This window comes from Jaculus jaculus, chromosome 11 (genome assembly GCF_020740685.1).
Source record: "Jaculus jaculus isolate mJacJac1 chromosome 11, mJacJac1.mat.Y.cur, whole genome shotgun sequence".
Classification (NCBI taxonomy): domain Eukaryota; kingdom Metazoa; phylum Chordata; class Mammalia; order Rodentia; family Dipodidae; genus Jaculus; species Jaculus jaculus.
In genome coordinates, this window is record NC_059112.1 from 5,660,504 (window position 1) to 5,682,157 (window position 21,654).

At 41.9% G+C, this 21,654-nt stretch overlaps 1 protein-coding gene across 2 annotated transcripts; it reads left to right on the plus strand.

Moving 5' to 3' along the window:
* Positions 1 to 4,579: 4,579 nt before the first annotated feature.
* Positions 4,580 to 18,937, plus strand: Gnrhr (gonadotropin releasing hormone receptor). Of its 2 annotated transcripts, none has more exons than XM_004665372.2 (3): positions 4,580 to 5,101; positions 16,881 to 17,100; positions 18,693 to 18,937. In XM_004665372.2, the coding sequence occupies exons 1-3, from the start codon at positions 4,580 to 4,582 to the stop codon at positions 18,935 to 18,937; spliced, it is 987 nt and encodes a 328-aa protein (XP_004665429.2). The 2 variants fall into 2 exon arrangements, with proteins under 2 accessions (XP_004665429.2, XP_004665430.2); XM_004665373.2 differs by having other exon boundaries at positions 17,009 to 17,100; positions 18,693 to 18,828.
* The last annotated feature ends 2,717 nt before the right edge of the window (positions 18,938 to 21,654 follow it).

Genomic DNA, 21,654 nt, shown 5'->3' on the forward strand with positions numbered 1-21,654 from the left:
TCAGAAGGGAGGCAGAGACAGAATTTCCCAGAAGCCCACAGACCTGCTTTCCCGCAGTGAACAGTGAGAATGAGACAGCCTGTCTAAAACAAGACAGGAGGCAAGGACCAACACACTGGGTTATCCTCTGATCTCCACACACGCTGTGCCACACATACACCTGCACTCACATACACACGTGTGTGCACGTGCGCCCATGCATGCACACACACACACAAACATGCCCAAAATAAATAAATTAAACTGTGGTGAAATTATATGTATTCCAAAGAATTGTGTTAAAATGAGTTTCTTTCTTTTTTCTTTTTTTCTTTCTTTTTTTTTTTTTTTTTTTTTGGTTTTTCGAGGTAGGGTCTCACTCTAGCCCAGGCTGACCTGGAATTCACTGTGAAGTCTCAGGGTGGCCTCGAACTCACAGCAATCCTCCTACCTCTGCCTCCCGAGTGCTGGGATTAAAGGCGTGCGCCACCACGCGCAGCTACAAAATAAATTTCTTTTAGACTTATTCTTGCACTGAATGGCATCCCTTTTTCACAGTTTGTTTGTTTTTTTTTTTTTGATGGTTCAACCCCAAGTATAATGCTGACCTTCTTCCTAATGCTCCTAAGGGCAACAGAGCTGTGATGTGTGCTGTGGAGAAAAGTCTTTTCTGGAAAGGTGGGAAATTTGTCATCTGCACATGACTTTCCTCCAAAAGTGTCAATGTGACATCAACCATGATGAAGCTTTGGAAAAGACATAAAATTAACTAAATTTATAGATTTCGTGATATGTTGGGCACTGCCAGGCATTGGCTGGAGCCTTCAGGAGATGGGCCTGAGCTGCCAGGCACGGCTAAAGACACCCCCACTCCCCGGACTATAGGAGGGCACTCCCTCCGCAAGCCCAGCACACCTAAACTTAGGCTTCACCATAGCCCTGTGACCTTTGGCCAGTTGCCTAGGAAACTGTCTGGTAGCAGCCTTTCCATGGCCGCTCAAGACCCTGCTGTCCACGGTTGCCTGGACGCCTCGAGGGAACCGCAGCCCTGAGGATCCAGGGACCCACAACGATATGGAAATTTTTTTTTTTTTTTCTAAAATATAGTGGAGAGTATACATGTGCGGTTGAAACCCAAGGAAGCCGATGGGGTTGGGTTGCACACCTCAGCAGGATGCTGTGGAAGATGTTAACCTTGCAGGTGAGACAGGTTTTGCAGCTGTGGAGGAATTTCTTAAACACCTGCTCCACGTGCTACAGAGAGACAATCATGAGGACGAGCAGGCTCGCAGCGCTGAGGAGCCTGGCCGGTTCCACACGGACTCTGGCAGACAGCCACACGCAACGAAAGTGGCTTCGTGCCTCCCAGGAATCTTGCCTTTGTTTTCCCAGGAGCAATGGTCCCATGTCCACTGATCCAGTGTGCATGGCGACTTCACAGATCAGAACTGTGACAAATCGTGACCCAACGGTGCTTGTGCTACATTTGCTTTTAATAGGTACAGTAGATGTGCTCTATTTTTCTAAAAGACATGTTTCTCATGACTTTTGACTAATTCACTTCCCACTAGTTATTACAAAACAGTAAGTCTCAGGATCCTGCTAGGAAGTGTGTGCAGATCTTTCAAAAAAGCCTCTAGGATGCAAATTTCAACGTTTCACCCTGAGATTTGTTTGTTTGTTCTTGTTTTGTTTTGTGTTAAGTCTGACATAGCACTGGCTCTGTAGTCCCAGAATGGCCTCCTACCTCTGCCTCCCAAGTGCTGGGATTAAAGGAATGCACAACCATGCCTTGCTGGGCACTGCCAGGCACAGGCCAGAGCCTTCAGGAGCTGCCAGGCATGGCTAAGGACCCCCAGGCTACAAGAGGCCACTCCCTCTCCAAGCCTGTCACACCTGAACTGAGGTTCTGCCCATAGCCCTGTGACCTTTGGCCAGTTGCCTAGGAAACTTCTGCTCAGCCAGCAGCCTTCACAGTCCCGAGACCCTAGATCACCTGACTCCCTGCCATTGCCTACATGCAGGAATGAATGTCCCCATATGCAGTTAGGGATCAGAAATGAACTTGGTACATCCCATCCTCTTAGGGTCCTCCCCCCCACCCTCAGATGCTTATAAACCCATTTCACTAACAACAAACTGAGAGAGCTGTTCACACCGAAATTCCTCCCAAAAGTCTTTTACCTTCACACGCCCTCCCACCCCGGTTGCCTGGGCATCTTTGGGGGACCACGGCCGGCCCCAGAGCAAGAACCGAGGAGCCCACAATGCCTGGCAAGATTCCACGCTCCGTAGCTTATTTTATCCTCATCTGCAAGTGCTGAGAGGAACCAGTCATTGCAGGCACTCAGAGAAGCATCTCGTCTAAGCCGTGCAACCCAGGGGGCGGCCTGTGCCAACAGAAGCTGAGGGGACATTTAAGACATGCTCGATACAACCAGGGGGCCAAATAAGCTATCAAAGGCCTGGATAATCCACTCACTGTATAACCAACCAGCAAAGGCTAACAGAATATATATTTAAATAAGTGAATAGAAGACAATGTAAGCAAATAAATAAGCCTGTAATAATGGACCACCTGTAGCTGCCTGAGCTGAAAAGGGAAGACCCCGCTGCTGAGGACAGCACAGGCTTTCGTGACAGGACACTGAGTCGTCATGCTGGAACGGGGCGGGAGCCAGTGTCCTCCCGGCTTGACCTCATGTCACTGTAAAGTGCTATGGAAGCTGCCAAGGGACAATGGTCACCAACAGCATGAATAAGCAGGGGACTCAGTAAGCTACAAATCCAGCAAGCTGGGCCAGAAATACACACCTATGCAACAGTGGTACACAGCCAATGAGGGAAACCAACTGCTCGGGGCTAGCGCACTCATCTCCCATGCTGGAAACCAAGCTGGTATCCATGGACAGGAAGCTTAGCTGGAGAGAGACTCTCCCAATGCTCACTGGATAAGGAGGGTGAGCACATGTACACCAAAAGTAATCCAAGCTGCTCCCGCTCTTGGCTGAAGATCTGTTCTACTTTGCAGCTGGCAGGGAATACTGAGGAGATCCGAGGTCCACCAACACCACAAGAAAACATAGCCAACAGCCATCTACCACGAGGCACCCCACTGACCACGTCAGCCTGGCCCAGGAGAGACTGCACAGGAAGCTGCTGCTGGGTTAACCCTGCTCTCTCTGCTCGCTCTGCCTCCAGTGCCAGGGAGATGGCGACAGACAACATGGTCCATCCAAACCCATCAAAGCAGAAACCCAGAGGCCACAGCAGTCTCAACACTAAATCACTGCTAACAGACCCACCTGTGGTTCAGGGAATATTGCAGAAGATGGGGTGGAAAGGTTGTAAAAACCACAGAGCTGGTAGAACTATCCTGAGGCACAGTCCCCCACAGAGAATGGCTGAGGCCTTCATGACCCCACAGTGGATACAAACAACCCCACTGAGGAGGACCCTCTGGGAAAGGGGAGCAAAGGCACAGGGGTAAGGGGATATAGAGTTTAACCTTTTATAAAATAAAAATAATAACAAACAAACAAAAAGAAGGAACAACCTAAGTCAAAAATAGCCACCTTTATTCTTAATATTGTCCTGGTTTGGCTGTGACAGAAGAAGCTAGTTGAGCTTATAAAAAGCAAACTGTGATTTAATAAATTCCAATGTACATCATGCCAATAATGTTATCATCAGGCACTCACCACGAAAGTTAAACAGAGAAACACAGAGAAAGATTTTAAGTGGTCTCGACATGAAGTGGTCATATGACATGTAAAGGATTATAAATATTCACATTATGTAATAAATGCAATTACAGTATTTATATAAGTATTCTCACCAATATCAAGTATACCTATGCATTTTTTACAATAGTAAATATAACATTCAGACAATTGTAAAATCAAGGTGAAAATAGTTAATCATTTTACCTCCAATGTAAGCATAGATACTCTGGCCATTAAGGTTGGTCAATTTGAATATAGCCCAATTTGCATTAGATCAAATTGATGGTGACTATTTAGTTATTCACTGGGTGTTTTACGTAGGATACTTTTCAATTAACGTATTTGTCTGCTGTGAGGGTGTTCCACAGTGCATGTTTGAAAAACTAAACAGAAAAATATTTTGAAGACATGTATTCTTCAGATAATAGATTTTAATGATATTGGCCTTTTTGAAGATTTATCTTCATTTGATTTTGCATCTGTCAGATGGACAGATGTACTAACAGAAGTTTTTAGAAAAAAAAATCTCTTCATTAAGTTAATTGACTAATAGTGTGACTGACTTAAGTTCAGAATTAGGCTTCAAGTGTCCTTCTTCACTTAGGACGGAATGCTATGGAAACCAGGCCTTTCGCGGAGGAGGTACAGTTACAGTTGGCCTTCATGGTGTGTTTGGCCTCCTTCCTGTTAGCACTCTTTGGATTACAAACCACAAAACAGGCCCACCTTGATATTTCACACCAAGTCCAAGGTCCGCTGGAAACCAAGTGCGACATAAATCCGAGGCAGTGACGTCTCCCTCTGGAGCAGAAGTGAAGCTGGAGTCTGTGTTCGCAGACAGCCGACCACCAGCGGGGAAGCCCACCCCGGGGAACATGGTGAGCGGTGCCTCTCCTGAGCAGGACCCCAGCCACTGCTCGGCCGCCAACAGCAGCGCCCCGCTGGCGCAGGGCAGCCTGCCCACCCTGACTTTGTCTGGGAAGATACGCGTGACCATGACTTTCCTCCTCTTCCTGCTCTCTGCCACCTTCAACGCTTGCTTCTTGCTGAAACTTCAGAAGTGGACTCAGAAGAAGGAGAAAGGGAGGAAGCTCTCAAGAATGAAGGTGCTTTTAAAGCACCTGACCTTGGCCAACCTGCTGGAGACGCTGATCGTCATGCCCCTCGACGGGCTGTGGAACGTGACCGTGCAGTGGCATGCCGGGGAGCCCCTCTGCAAGGTCCTCAGCTACCTGAAGCTCTTCTCCATGTACGCCCCGGCCTTCATGGTGGTGGTCATCAGCCTGGACCGCTCGCTGGCCATCACCCGGCCCCTCGCGCTACAAAACCACGGCAAGCTCGAGCAGTCCATGACGGGCTTGGCCTGGATCCTCAGCAGCGTATTAGCAGGACCACAGGTACGCTGCTGTGCATGAGCTCATAGCAATACAGCGGTCACAGCCTTCCTATCCAAACGTGAGTGAAGGCCTGGCCGCAGCAGCATCTGCTAGGTCACCTCCTAGAACTGCAGCTGCGCAGTCAGAGCGGACCTTCATCTTCACGCGCTTTCCTAACCTCCTCCAGCTTCTGCTCATTGATTCTTAAAGTGGGGGTGGTGCTTACTTCATGTGCTTTCGTGGTGATTAGATGAGTAATGGATTGAGGTAGCTAGTATGATCTCCACTACACAACAAATGCTCCCTCAAAAGATAACTACCCTGATAATTGGCCACATCCCTCCTATCTTCTTCTTTGTTTTTTTGGTTCGAGATGGGGTCTTGCGATGTTTCCCACGCTGGACTCAAACTTGCAAGCCTCCTGCCTCACTCAGCTTCTCAAGTAGCAGGGATTATACGTGTGTCCCCTTTGTACTTAAGGGTTTTTTTTTTTTTCTTTTTCCTGTTGCTCTGGTTGATGAGGACTTAATGTTTGAGAAAATTTTTAAGAGCTATGAAACTTACAGACATAGAAAATGCTTAGACTTTTAAGGCTTGGAATTTACTGGGTTTTATTAGGTGCAAACTAAGAATTCCATCACTAAGATGGAAGAAGTATCTTGATTAGTGTCTTTCCTAGCTAAGTGACCCACTAAATCTGCCTTGTCAATAGTGCAACCACTGAAAAATAACACAGTCCCTTTCTGGCTGGCAAATACGTGTCTTTGCTAATACCCCACATAATGAGACAGGATCCAAGGGTATGTTTGCAAGTTAAGTCAGAGTTCTCTGAGATCCAGCAAAACCTCACTTCTAAAAATAGAAATCTATTTAAATCATCTAAACTGGCTAGATATAAAACTTTAAAAAAAAAAAAAAGAAGGATGTGCACAATTCACTCACTGAGTATTACAAAACACTAAAGAGATTTTTCTGCAGACTCGCCACTGAATTCTAGTGAGGAGTACCAGATAATTCAATTAGTATGTGTTTGATGGCAGGGAAAAAATGGGAAAAAAACTAAAATGTTTTGATTTCCTAGAGGAGTATATTATTATTATTACTTCTACAGTGACCATATATGCAAAGATTAGGCTGCACAAACATGTTCTTTGAAATTAGGTCATTTAGTTAAGGTTTATGCTCTTGAAATGTACATTTTACTTCTTTAAAGTACAATTACTGTTTACCAGTTATTTATCCCAAGGAAAATTAAGCACAGATCAGGTCCCCAACATCGAGTTAGGTATTGATGAGACAAAGAAATAGCCCACAAAGAAAATGGAATTCCTTTTGAGGATAAAGCTTACATAAAACTAACACAAGTGGATATGAAAACAGCCAACATATTAAAAGTGTAAGATGACAAAGAGTGAAGTATAAGTTGAAATGATGACAAGTTTAAAAGGTAATGAACCATGAGAGAAGCATCCTACATAGTTTTCAGTGAAAAGTAAAGTATGGCCAATATATGCAGGATACTTATTCGGTCAAAGTGAAAGTTGAGTTAGGAATTTTGAGCAACTGGGTTTAATGGTTGTCTCTTTCCCTTGACTGTGTGGCGAACTGTGTGCTTGTCATAAACACCGTCATCATTTTTGCTGCGTATGTTTGCCATTAAGGTACATGATTCTGTGTGGTGGAGACTTTTTGTGCTCAACCTAACTGATATATGTTGTACTTAATAATATCTACAGCAAAAATAGAAATTAAAAAGTGTTGGCTATATCAGCATGTATAATCTTTAATTTTTTATGTTATCAATTTAAAAATAATGCTAGGCATGGCAACAGACATTTGTAATCCCATAGTTGGGAGGGAGAAATAGGAGGATCCCAAGTTCAAACTCAGTCTTTGGTGCAGGGAGATTGTCTCAGAAAGAGGTTGGGATACAGTTCAGTGAGAGAGTCCTTGCATGAAAGAGCTGAGTTTGACCCCCAGCACTGAAAAATAATTAAATAAATTGAAAATAATAATTTTAAATATGCATTAAAATATTTGGATGTGTGGATGAGTGATTAAAAATAATGGTAATTACAGAAGACACTGATAACTTTGAAATAAAAAAAGTAAAAAGACATCTGAAGTTCATGTGGAGGGCTGACAGCATCTTTGATTTTAGTGTAAGGAGCAAACATAACATTTTAAATCTCACTGTTAATTGGCAAATAATAATTGAACATATTTGTAAGATGCAATGTGAACCAAACCAGGGTCACTTGCCTAATTGTTATCTCAAGCCTAAGTGACTTTTTTTTTTTTTTTTTTTTTTTTGAGGCAGGGCTTATTTTAGCCTAGGCTGACCTGGAACTTACTCTATAGCCCAGAATGGCCTTAAACTCACTCAGATCTTCTTGCCTCTGCCCCCTCTTACCTCAGTCTCTCTTAGAGTCCCAGGTCAGTGACTTTTTGAAATAGAAATATTTTGGAGAAATATATTTGGGCCAAGCAGACCAGGAGCCTTTGTGACCTGTGTGTCAGTGAAGTCATGAGACTGAAGGTCTGAGTTCAGAAGAATCACAGCAAGAGGCCCTGCTTCAGAAACAACCCCCGACCATAAACCAGCTCAGCTTCACTTAATCATAGAGCAGAGGAACTAACACCCTGGGAAGGTTTTCAATAATAAGGAGGGTCTAATGGGAGGGGGTAGATCACAGATGAGCCTAAATAATGGTACCAAACTGCCTGTATTTACTGAAAAGAAAACTAATAAATTAAATTAAAAAAAAAAGAAGACAAAAAAAAAAATAAATAAATAAAAAAAAAAAAACATTGAGGGCTGGAGAGATGGCTTAGCAGTAGCGGTTAAGCACTTGCCTGTGAAGCCTCAGGACCCCGGTTCGAGGCTCAGTTCCCCAGGTCCCACGTTAGCCAGATGCACAAGGGGGCGCACGTGTCTGGAGTTCGTTTGCAGAGGCTGGAAGCCCTGGCGCGCCCATCCTCTCTCTCTCCCTCTATCCGTCTTTCTCTCTGTGTCTGTCGCTCTCAAATAAATAAATAAAAAATTAAAAAAAAAACATTGAATAATAAAACCACTGACGTGGACAGGCAGGTTGAAGGCACTTGTTTGCTTCCCATCTGTTTGGAGAGAAAGAAAGAAGGCTACTGGAAGAAGCAATACACTGAGGTTAGGACAGGCCTGGCGGTGACATGAGATTATTGGGTAGGAAGGAGAGTCATCAGAAAGGGGTTGATCACAAGAGATGCTGACATTGGAAAAGCAAACAGAAGTGGCAAGAAGCTAAGTTGTAGGGACTAATGAACAAACCCCAGACCTACAGTTGCTTCTCTTTGAAAGATTTATCCAAAATTCTACATAAAATGGTGGCTAATTGAGTTGCTCTCATCTAAATATATCACTGCAAAAAATAGAAAGGGAATGTCAAATACTACACTTATCTATTTCGATGTATTAAGATAAAACATGAAGTTAGTTTTGAGTCACTTGGGAATTTCATGTATGTGTCTGACATCAAGTATGTTACCAGGGAGACTGTGTGAATATCAACTAAAGAATCTGGTGATACTATGTTATGTTGTAAGGTAAGTGACTCTTCTTTACCTTCAACAATACTTTAAGTTTATTAAACATTGTAAAAAAAAACCAAAATTTGTTTGAAAAATAGGTTGAAAATAAAAGAAAATAAAGCTATATCTGTGGCCAGGAGCAGTGGCCCATGCCTTTAGTCTCAACATTTGGGAAGATGAGGTAGGAGGATCACCATGAGTTCACAGCCAGCCTGGAGACAGAGTTCCATGTCAGTTTAGAGTAGAGTGAAACCCTGCTTAGAAAAAGGGGGAAAAAAAAAAAAAAAAAGGCTGGTGAGATTTCTTGGTGGTTAAGGCACTTGCCTGCAAAGCCAAAGAACCCAGGTTCAATTCCCCAGGACCCACGTAAGCCAGATGCGCAAGGGGGCTGACGGCCCTGGTGTGCCCTTGCTCTCTCTCTTTTCCCTCCTGTCATAGCTAATATGAAATAAAAACTTTAAACCTATGCCAATACTGAAAAAAGACACTTAGCTAAAGTTTCCTTTAAAAATCCACATGATTACTCCTTTTATTTATTTACTTATTTAATTTGGAGATAGGGTCCCATGCAGCCATGCTGGCCTCTTGTAACTTGCTAGGTAACCAAGGATGGGCTTGGACTTCTGATCCTCCTAGCTCCACCTCCCAGATATTAGGGTTACAGGTGAACCCTTATTTCATGCAGTGCTAGAGGCGGAACCCAAGGCTTCGTGCATGCTAGGCTAGCACTCTACAACTGAGCTCTATGGGTCAAAATCTGCATGAGAGCTAGAAGTAGAAGCATGCGTTGTCTCCATTTCACATATAAAAGAACTGAAGCTTAACCTTTGGAAGTAATGACATTCAGTAGGGCTCTACTGCTTACTTAGTTGGTTAATGGACCTGTCTCATAAAAGCAATGACATTCAAACTTTTTATCAATAATTCAAATTTAGAAATGCATACGACATTGAGATCTAGATGGGCTCTTTGTCTCTTTTTTTAATATTTTTTATTTATTTTATTTATTTATTTGAGAGTGACAGTCAGAGAGAAAAAGAGGCAGAGAGAGAGAATGGGTGTGCCAGGGCTTCCAGCCACTGCAAAGGAACTCCAGACAACCCCTTGTGCATCTGGCTAATGTGGGTCCCGGGGAATCGAGCCTCGAACTTGGGTCCTTGGGCTTCACAGGCAAGTGCTTAACCACTACGCCGTCTCTCCAGCCCTGTGTCTTTCTGTTACACATATGTCACTGGGACAAGTTGTGCTTGACACGACACTAGCATGAACATGAAGTTGATACGAGATGAACATGAAGTTGACATGAGATGAGTTGCTGATCTCAAGCGTCTGCTGTTCCCCAGTGTATCTGGGAGTGCTACACTCACACCTTTCCGTTAAGTCCAGTTTTTCCCATGGTGTCTGTCAGCTGTCTCTTGGGATGAAGGAGAGCTCAGCTCTCTGATGAACATGACATGAGGGTGGGGGTAGGAGGTACAGAAAGCTGCTTCATTCTAGACAGTGGCAAGACTCTGTCTCAAAACAAAAAGAACAGATCAGTGATTGTAAAGAACATATCACATGATATATGAAATAATCCAGCATAACACTTAATTTTATTTATGTCATTTTTGTTTACTTGGAGAGGGAAGAGAGAGAGGAATATGAGTGTGGGTACACCAGGTCCTCTAGCCACTGCAGATTCCAGACACATGTGCCACTTTGTGCTTTTGGCTTTACATGGGTACTGGAGAATCGAGCCCAGGATATCAGGCTGTGCAGGTAAGTGCATCTAACCATTGAGTCATTTCTTCAGCCCCAAGACTTAATTTTAAACATACAGTTAACATCAATTTTATGATTTCTTCCTTTCATAATAGGTATTTTAAGTCAGAAAGGGATTAAAAAAATAAGAAAATAAAATTTTTTGAAGAAACAGCAGAAAGAAATGCTTATATAAAGACAGATTTCTTTAAATATTTTTTAAATTTATAATTTGTGTTCTTACTGATCAGTGAATTTTGCACAGAATATCCTTTGGCCACAAAATACCACTTTTCTGAAAGTTATTTATGTCAGAACATAATAATTCAAGTCTTCTAAGGAAGGCAGGAAGGAAAGAAGGGAGTGAGGGCAGGAGGAGAGCAAGGAAAGATACAGCAACAGACATGTCTTGGGAGTACCTTTAGATTTAAAAACAAATCATACCTAAATTAGGTGCAACCACATCCAGTTAAAATTCCCATGTTTGTTTGTTGTTATTATGAGAGTCATCTAAGTTCACAAGAATTCCAGAGTAGAAGATTATTTGCAGAGAGACTTTATATTCCTGGCTTATCTGGTTCATATGGTTTGTTACCTAGACAGGTTTTTAATTTTATAGTTAACTCGAGCCTGCAAGAAAGAAATATAAGCCACCCCTTAGTTTATGGAATATGGACATATGGTCTGAAGATGTGTGGAGACTTGCCTTCCACAGAAGAGAATTCACTTGAAGGATACACCTCTGACCTTGATGAGCAGGTTAAATCCAGTAAATACCTCATATGAACAATACACTAAACACTGTTTTTATAGCACAGTCATAGCTAGTAACAGAAATAACAATGGGTACAGTCATACAAAATTGCCAGGCATTGTGCTAGATGCCTTTATATGTAATCTTTCATGAATGTTCCCAACCATTGTGCCAGTTATGTACAACTATTGCCCTTATGTTCTACATGAAGAATCCAAGCCTCTGAATATTCTGTAAGAAGCAAAGGATCTGAGTAGAAGAGCCAACATATCAGTTAACACGACAGGAGAGAGAGAGAGATCCTTCTTTCCTCTCTTATTTTCCATGTCTGCCTAGATCCAGAAACCTCTTGGAACAGATAAAAGAGATAGTTAACAAGAGAAAAACAGGAAAAGTGTGCTCAGTTCACATAGGCATGGGGATCTCTTTAAGGGTGGGTTCTCAAGAAGTGACCAAAGCAAGACATGTTTATTCTATTTAAACAGAGAACTGCATTTTGAGGAAATGGCAGCATAAATGGATTTCTGCAGGACAGTAGGAACTCTAGAGAGGCTGCTAAGGGTGCGTGGGGTGGGGTAGATGCAGCGAAAACAAAAGGCGTTACTTCAAAGAGTGCTCATTCAGGTCAGCACATCCCCATTTGCCAGTCTTGGGTGCTCAAGACTATTTTCCAGCCATGGTGCTTGAAAGATGCTCCTTCCAAAAGAAGTGTTATGACTTGGTTGAATGTAGGGAAAGTAGGGCAAATGCCTTTTCTGAAATGTTTTCAAAATTACGTACAAGAAGTAATTTTTCTCAACTTTATAGCAAGAGATTTTAGCTACTATTATGTATTCTTTTTTTCTGTAGCAGGCTAGGAAGGAAAAGCTTAAGATGACAAAAATGACATCAGGAAAAAACATTACATCATATGAAATTATCATGTACAAATAAATACATGTGGATACACAGAAAGTTTGTGATGACAATGAAGATGATTTATACCATGTTGTATGTAGGCACATTCCGCATGCTGTGCATGTGATAACTCAGTTAATTGTCACAAAGGCTCCTAAAGGTAGATGTTACTGTACTTTTCACTTTATAGCAGAGCAAAGTGGTTTAGGTAATTCTGTAGTTGGTGTGGGTAGAGATTAAAGATAATATTTTAAGAAGGAATGAGTGCCTTCAATTGCTTTCAAAGAAGAAAAACAGAATGTTCTTGTTTACACCAAAATGAAGCGAACATAAGAATATGAGTCACGGGTAAGGGATAAAGAGGAACCAGGAATTGAAATACAACCCAAGGTCAAAGGAATCACTAAAACCAAAGTGGCTCCCTGTATTAGTCACTGACATGAACATAGACTCAAGAGCAAAAAAGACATTGAGCCAAGACTAAAACAAATTAATATATGAGTAAGATACTAGATTTCCATTTAATTTACTGTATTCCTCGTTTAGTCATATCTACTAGCATATCATGGATGAATGCCAGCTGTCACATAAATTTCATAATATCCACTACAAAATTATTAAGTTCTCTGATATACTTAATTCATCTTTTGTTTGTTTGTTTGTTTTGTTTTGTTTTTTTGTTTTCTGAGGTAGGGTCTCATTCTAGCTCACCTGGAATTCACTATGTAGTCTCAGGGCAGCCTCGAACTCAAAGTGATCATCCTACCTCTGCCTCCCAAGTGCTGGGATTAAAGGCGTGCGCCAACACACCAGCTTAATTCATCTTTTGTAGCAGCAAAAACAAGAGTTCTTTCTACAAAGGAGTTGTTTAAATAATAAAAATTTCCAGTTCAATTCCCCAGTACCCATGTAAAGCCAGATGCACACAGTATCATGTATCTGGAGTTCGTTTGCAGTGGCTGGAGGCTCTGGTGCACCCATTATCTCTCTTCTATTTCTCTCTGCTAGCAAATAAATAAACAATTTTTTTTTAAATCTGTTACATGGGCTGGAGAGATGGCTTAGCGGTTAAACACTTGCCTGTGATGCCTAAGGACCCCAGTTCGAGGCTCAATTCCCCAGGACCCACGTTAGCCAGATGCACAAGGGGGCGCACGCGTCTGGAGTTCGTTTGCAGTGGCTGGAGGCCCTGGTGTGCCCATTCTCTCCCTCTCTCTCTCTCTCTCTCTATCTCTCTCTATCTATCTATCCTCTTTCTCTCTCTGTCACTCTCAAATAAATAAATAAATAAAAATGAACAAAAATTTTTTAAAAATCTATTACATGATAACTCAATTCATAGCCTGACATTTCAAGGTGTCTGTTATTTAAACCACATGAGAATGGCTTAAAACATGAAATATTAGGATGACATGGAGCAAAAGCCATAAACCATGCCTTCATAAAGTTAGGAAAATTGAAGTAACTTTCTGCATCATGCCAGATCATAATGCTTTAAAGCTAGAAATTAACAACAAGAGACTCATCAAGAACGCCACCAACTCCTGGAGGCTAAACAACACACTTTTAAACAATGAATGGGTCATGGAAGAAATCAAAAAAGAAATTGTAAAATTATTAGATTTGAATGATAATGAAAACACAACCTACCAAAGCTTATGGGACTCAGTGAAGGCAGTCATAAGGGGAAATTCACAGCCCTAAATGCCTTCATTACAAAGACAGAAAGATCACAAATCAATAACCTGACTGTCCACCTGAAGGTGCTAGAAAAACAAGAAATATCCAACCTAAAGAGCTCCAGACTGAAAGAAATAATCAAGATTAGAGCAGCAATTAATAAATTGGAAACTAGGAAAACAATTTTTAAAAATCAATGAAATGAAGAGCTGGTTCTTTGAAAAACTAAACAAGATTGGCAAACCCCCAGCCAAAGTGATCAAGCACAAAAAGGAGAAGCCTCAAAAGTCAAATTTCTGATGCTTTGATTCCAACCTCATTTGGGGAGCTGTAAGGGAAAGCAAATGTAAGATTCTCAGGTTGCATGTGAAATAAACCTTCCAGAGCCTTCAACTTACCTGTTTGACCTAATTTAAAACTAGAGTTTAAATAATGCCAGGTTGAAAAAAGGTATGGAATAATGAAATAATCACCATGTCGTGTGAGAAAAAGTCTATCTGGATCATAGGATAAAATTAGCTCAATGCACTTGCACTTGCTTGGGATTCTTGATTTTAAATTGATAGTTTGATCTTTTGTTGCCCTCTAGTGGATTAATTCAAATTTATTTTCCACTTGAAAAACCATCCATTACAAATATTAGAAACACTTTTTATTTTCTACTCTTCAAAAAGAAGTACCCAGCAGGTGGTTATTTTAAGATTTTGGCCGGGCGTGGTGGTGCACGCCTTTAATCCCAGCACTTGGGAGGCAGAGGTAGGAGGATCGCCGTGAGTTCGAGGCCACCCTGAGACTACATTAGTGAATTCCAGGTCAGCCTGGGCTAGAGTGAGACCCTACCTCAAAAAAAAAAAAAAAGATTTTGTAAATATCCTTTCTCAAATTTTCACTGTTTTTGCCAGTCCCACTCATTGATAATCTGCACTTAAATCATTTATTACAAATGTTAATCATTAATCCCATTTTGCATTTTTTTATAACTAGTTGGTATAGCAGACAGCTATAGGTTGCTGTGATGAACTTCCAAACCAGGTACAGTTATAAAAGAAGGAATGGTTTTTGAAGCATACAGATCTATGGGAAGTTCCATAATGGCAGAAGAAGCTGGCACCCTCTTACAGAACCAAGCAGACAGGGAAAAATAAAGCCACAAGCAAAACCCCAAAGCCACACCACAGAGCACACTTCAGGGGCTCCACGAGGAGCTCATGTACTTTGCGGACCTTTAGAATGGAATTTCAAACCCACCACCACACCTTGGGGCTGGGCCCTAAGACGCACCCAGTGACACCTTCTCCAACCAGGTACCTACAGATCTAAATTACAGACTGTGGTAAAATCCTGAATATATTGTGGGGGGGGGGCACTCATTTAAAATACCACAGTTGGCTTTCTGCATTATTTATTCAATAGTTTAGCATTGGGGCTGGAGAGATGGCTTAGCGGTTAAGCACTTGCCTGTGAAGCCTAAGGACCCTGGTTCAAGGCTCGATTCCCCAGGACCCACAACAGCCAGATGCACAAGAGGGCACATGCATCTGGAGTTCGTTTGCTGTGGCTGGAGGCCCTGGCGTGCCCATTCTCTCTCCCTCTCTCTCTCTCGCTCTCTTTCTCTCTCTCTCTGCCTCTTTCTCTCTGTTGCTCTCAAATAAATAAATAAAAATTTAAAAAAATAAATAAAACAAATAGTTTAGCATTGAAGATATGTTCCCTGCCCTAGAAAAATAATGTTAAACTGCTATTCTTCTTCCATTTTGGGAAGTAGTTGGTACCTACATAGGTATAGACTAGTCAAAGTTGTTTTCAAATACAGATGCCAAGTTTGTATACTGTCTTGTCTTTTCCTGACATACAATATCTAGATTAAATCAATTGGCTTAAAGGTATTGGTTAAAAGTAATTGATAAAATATTGCTTTCAAGGCTACTAAAATGTTCTCCCTGTACATATAACTGACAGGTACTTAAAAGGTAAAATGTGTATATTTTCTGTGTTCCTGATGTACCTTACACTGTCACCTGACAACTAAACTTAAATACTAATCAAAATGTTTTAAGCTATTGTGTCATTCTCTGTCCAGATCTGCTTTGCTAAGCACATATGTTCTATACCTTTTTAACTAAATCTGTTTTGCTAATCAGATATGTAGTCTGTCTGAGTGATATAAACCATATATAAAGGCCAAAGTCAATTAGAAACATCGGACTTAAAAGGATAACCAATATGTTGGCTCCTGCTCCCAGGTAAGAAGGCCACAGCAGATGATGGGACACTTGCGAACTGATAGCCTGTGGCAAGTCACCTGTCTTCTTGACCAGACAGGATATGGAGACCTAGAGAGGAATTACAAATCAGTGCATCTACAACAGGAGAGACACATCAGAGGAAAATCAGTCCTCCAGGCTTCCCAACAGAGGGAGGGCCACCTGGTCAGCATGGCCTTGACTTACCCTAGCAGATGACAATGCTGAGAGTCATAGAACTCCTCACAGGTCCCTGAAAGTCTCTCCTACAGCGCTATTATTGACCTCCAAAATATATAGTTAATTTTGGCAGCCTACATGGTCTGAGTCACCCAATAAAGAAGTATAAAGTCTAAAATATTACAATATAAGCCAAAAAATCAGACTAATAGGCTCCCCTATCTGATGCTAGCTTACAATACTAAACTCTAACATTAACTTATACCTTCCAAAAAAGCCAAAGAACCTCGGTTCAAGGTCTGAAAATTGCCCTCACTGGTTATGTCCACCTGATAGTTATTGTTTTGTATTAGTCCTATCTATCAGACTGACTCAAACATATTTTTTAATATTTTTATTTATTTACTTGAGGGGGGGAGAGCACAGCTGTGGCAAGGTCTCTTGCTACTGCAGATAAACTCCAGAAACATGGAACGCCTTATGCATCTGGCTTTACGTGGGTACTGGGGAATTGAACCTGGGCCAGCAGGATTTGCAAGCAAGTGTCTTCAGCCACTGAGCAACCTCCTTGGCCCCCAAACATATTTTAAGTAAACATCTACTTACGAGTTTTACAGAAATGTCAAGGTATAATAAGTCAGTTAGAAACTGCTTTAGTAACAAAGCTGGTAGAATAGAGGAAGGGAAGCCTGAAAACAGTAGCATGACTGTTTTGCTTTCTTGCTTTCCCGCACAGTTATACATCTTTAAGATGATCTACCTCGCGGATGGCTCTGGGCATACGGGGGTTTTCTCTCAGTGTGCCACACACTGCAGCTTTCCGCGGTGGTGGCATCAAGCCTTCTACAACCTGTTCACCTTCAGCTGCCTCTTCGTCGTACCACTTCTCATCATGCTGCTCTGCAATGCCAGAATCATCCTCACCCTGACCCGGGTCCTGCGTCGCGACCCCCACAGTAAGTGTGCTCTACGGTTACGATTCGGTGCGGGTAGACGATCTGAAAGGCAGTCCTGAGGCAGAGTGGCACTTGCTATTCAAGCAGCGTAGAAATATTAGTGCACGTGCTCATTCACAGTAACACTGTGACATGGTCTGTTTATTAATCCAGCAAAGTACAGATGAAACCTGCTAATGTTTTCTAATCTTCTAACTTTGTGCCATGACATCAAAGCAAAAAGGACACTCACTCCATTAAAGCACAGGATGAACATTGGAAAACCTGCTAAGTTTTTCCAAGCCAATGGATGTTAAACTTGTTTATTTTCATTTGGATCTCCTACCTCTATACTGCATAAATTACACACATACATATATCTGCTTAACTGTGTACATACACATGGGTGTGTGTGCATGTAGCTCAGGTTGGCCTTAAAATCATGATTCTCCTGCCTCAGTTCTCTTAGTTCTCCACGCCTGCTGCAAGAGCAAGGCTTGTAAACTATCATTACTAAAAACACTGCTGGGGCTGGTCAGATGCCTCAGTTGGTAAGGGGCTTGCCTTGCAAGCATGAGGACCTGAATCTGGATCCCCAGCACCCAAATAAAATGCCTGGAGAGGTGATGCACATCTCCTAATCCCAGGCTGGGGAGACAGAGCCAGGTTGCCCCATGGGGCTCACTGGCTACCTAGTCTACTGAGTTGAATTAGTGAGCTCTGGGTTCAATGAGCTTATTGTTGCAAAAATTAAGGGGGAGAGTGTGTTGCAGTCAGTTTTGCATTGCTGGCAGAAACCACCTGACCAAGAGAAGCTTTTGGGACAAGGGGGGTTTATTTTGGCTTACAGATTCAAGGGGAAGCTCTGTGATGGCAGGGGAAAACGATGGCATGAGCAGAGGGTGAACACCATCCTCTCTGGCCAACATAAGGTGGACAACAGGAGAGTGTGCCAAACACTGGCAAGGGGAGCTGGCTATAATTCCCATAAGCCTACCCCCGACAACACACTGCCTCCAGGAGGTGTTAATTCCCAAATCTCCATCAGCTGGAGACCTAGCATTCACAACACCTAAGTTTATGCGGGACACCTGAATCAAAGCACCACAGAGTGACTGATGTTAACCTCTGGCCTCAAATAGCACATGCACATATATGAACCAGTACCCACAACACACATGCACCCACACTCATACACATATGTACACATACCACACATACTTACATGTATACACATGCCAAATATATGTATGAAATTTTCTCTCATTATGTAAATGGATTCGATTCTTTCGTCCTTGTGGACCATTTTGATTTTTGTGAAAAACACTCTGTCAAAAATGTCTACTCTTGGGCTGGAGAGATGGCTTAGTGGTTAAGCGCTTGCCTGTGAGGCCTAAAGACCCCAGTTCAAGGCTCGATTCCCCAGGACCCATGTTAGCCAGATGCACAAGGGGGCGCATGTGTCTGGAGTTCATTTGCAGTAGTTGGAAGCTCTGGCGCGCCCATTCACTCTCTCTGCCTCTTTCTCTATCTGTCTGTAACTCTCAAACAAATGAATAAAAATTAACAAACAAAATTTTTTTTAAATGTCTGCTCTTCTCTTTACCTTGCAGAACTACAACTGAATCAGTCCAAAAACAATATACCAAGGGCACGGCTGAGGACCCTAAAGATGACAGTTGCATTTGCCACTTCATTTATCATCTGCTGGACTCCCTACTATGTCCTGGGGATTTGGTACTGGTTTGATCCCGAGATGCTAAACAAAGTGTCTGACCCAGTCAATCACTTCTTCTTTCTCTTTGCTTTTTTAAACCCCTGCTTTGATCCACTTATATATGGGTATTTCTCTCTGTAACTGATGAACTATGTAGGAAGTAATATAAAGAGAGACAAAGTGACAAAGTTCTCCACTTTAGAGTCAGAAGCACGAAGCTGTAACATACTCACAGCATACAAGCCTTGACTTCAGCTTGCATTGCAACCTTATTCTTTTAGAAACGTCTCTGTCAGAATCTTTATTGAAAGGAAAAAGAAATCCTCACAAAAAAATACTATTATTTTTGATTAACCTAACTTCCTACTACATAAGACCTGGGCTTCTTTTCACTGACTCCTGGTATAAAAATATATTTATATGCTTAAACTAATAACCAAGCCTACAGTAAAAAGAGACACAAAAGCAAGTCTGAGAAATCACAGCATAGTTTTAGCCTTGGCATATTTTGGCAAGTTTTCCTCCAGAAAGTGTTCAGAAGCAATAAAAGTCTGGTTCTATAACAATTCCTACGGCATGGAAACAGTGCTACCCTGCACACTCCATTTTCACTGCTGTAATTTTAAATTCCAACTTTTATCTTTGGCTTCAAGAGCATTATGGTGCTTAAGCAATCACAAATCCTACCATCCTGGCCAGTAGCTACATGGGAGAGTGTTCCTTCCCTTTGGTGCTACAGGTTTTGAAGTCACTCTATATAAGGGGTGCTCGGGCAGCTAAGTTTTGGATACGAGGCTGGAATATTCCTCTAGGCTGTATAATACATGGAACTTCGGGTAACTAACTACCACTAATAGCAAGTATTTTAATGCTATTAAGAGAAGATGTAGGGCTGAGGCATTGACCTGCAAAGCCAAAGGATCCCGGTTCAATTCTCCAGGACCCACATTAGCCAGATGCACGAGGGGGCGCATGCATCTGGGATTTGTTCGCAGTGGCTGGAGGCCCTGGCGCAGCCATTCTCTCTCTCTCCCCACCTTTCTCTCTCTCAAATATGTAGGTGTGGCCACCACACAAGTCCAGTTTTAACTTTTTTAAAAAAGAAAGATGTACACTGACTATGTTTATGCATATTATATCATTCATTTGAATAATATGAGGGATTTTTTGGCTACATCTTGATTTTACTGACTCCATGACTATAAATCACCAAGGAAAATCAGTACAAAAGTTCAGCGAATACACAAGCAACAAGATGTTTGACATACCAAAGAAGCCTGAGCGGACAGCAGTCCAGCCTCAGTCTGTGCAGGTCATGACAGCAGAGTGTTACAGGAGAAAACGAAAAAACCTTAGTACATGTGAAACCAACATCTACTGACTTGTTATTGAGTACAGTTTGCAAATATGTCTGCACAATACCACTTATTTTATTTAATTCAGGCCTACATCTGCCCTTTTCATAAAAATGAGAATAATGAAAAAATGTAAGCATTTAACTCCAATGATTACTTAACATTTTTAAATTGATATGACATTGATATTAACTATGTAACATCACACAAAAAATAAAAGTAATTTTAGAATATGCTAGGGTATACAAATTATGGTAAGCAAATTGTTCACTAATGGGAAATCCTTCCTTTCATTACTTTTCTTGACTTAACTTTTCTGGCTTTTTTTTTTAATATTTACTTATTTGGGAGGGGGGGAGTATGGGTGCACCGAGGCTTCCTGCCACTGTAAACAAGCATCAGACGCGTGCACTACTTTGTGCTTCTGGCTTTACCTGTGTATTGGGGAACCTAACCTGGGCCTTCAGGCTTTACAAGCAAGTACCTTTAACTGCTAAGCCATCTCTCCAGCCCCATATTTTCTGTTGTGAAATGCTTTTTTACATTGCACCTCATTTTCTGTTTCTTTTTGGGAGTGTGGGGGGGGGAGGGGGTTCAAGGTAGGGTCTCACTCTATCTGAGGCTGTTCTGGAATTCACTATGTAGTCTCAGGGTGGCCTCTAACTCATGGTGATCCTCCTACCTCTGCCTCCCAGGTGTTGGGATTAAAGGCTTGAGCCACCATGCCCGGCCTTAGTTCTGTTTCTTTTGAGCCTATTCCTCCTCCTATCTGCCTTTCATATCACGTTTTGTTACTCACTCCTACTTTTAACTAGCCCACCCATGCCCAGCTGCGCAGCCAAGTGGACGCGGCTCACAGTTTGTAGTGCTCTTGTGAAGATTCTACCGCTAGCCGACATGGATTTAGATCACTGACAACCCAACCACCCTCTCCAGCACCCTCCATCAAACATCATTCCTAGGCTGACTCTCATTTTGCTTCTGGAATTAAAGGCAAAAATAAAAGTTTTAAAAGGTGAAATCCAAGGGCTTTATTACATATGTGTTGAATGAACATATCTAACCTGGTTTCTTATGTGTTCAAAAAACTGTTCAAGTATTACTGAAGCATTTTTATTTTCTTTTTTTTTTTAATTTATTTGAAAAAGAGAGGCAGAGAGAGAGGAGGAGAACAGGTGTTCCGGGGTCTTCAGCTACTTCAAACAAACTCCAGATGAGTGTGCTGGCTTGCATGGGTCCTGGGGAATTGAACCTGAGTCCTTTGGCTTTGCCGGCAAATACCTTATCCACTAAGCCGTCTCTCCAGCTCTGAAGCGATTTTTAAGATAAATTTACTATAAGGCTATTCAAAATCTGGAGGCAGTGTTCCTTAACATGTAAGCCATGAATAGAATTATACTTCAACATATTCAACATATTTTTGTTCCAGTTTGCATTGCTTTATGCACTTAATAAGATTATCCAGAGAACCAGACTGCTAAAAAGAAAAAAAAAAAAAAGCCT

Excerpts from the sequence above, each read along its gene's own strand:
- Gnrhr (XM_004665372.2), top strand. The coding sequence starts at position 4,580 with ATGGTGAGCGGTGCCTCTCCTGAGCAGGACCCCAGCCACTGCTCGGCC. Across the intron at positions 5,102-16,880 it reads GCGTATTAGCAGGACCACAG|TTATACATCTTTAAGATGAT; the intron begins GTACGCTGCTGT and ends TTTCCCGCACAG. Across the intron at positions 17,101-18,692 it reads CCTGCGTCGCGACCCCCACA|AACTACAACTGAATCAGTCC; the intron begins GTAAGTGTGCTC and ends TTTACCTTGCAG.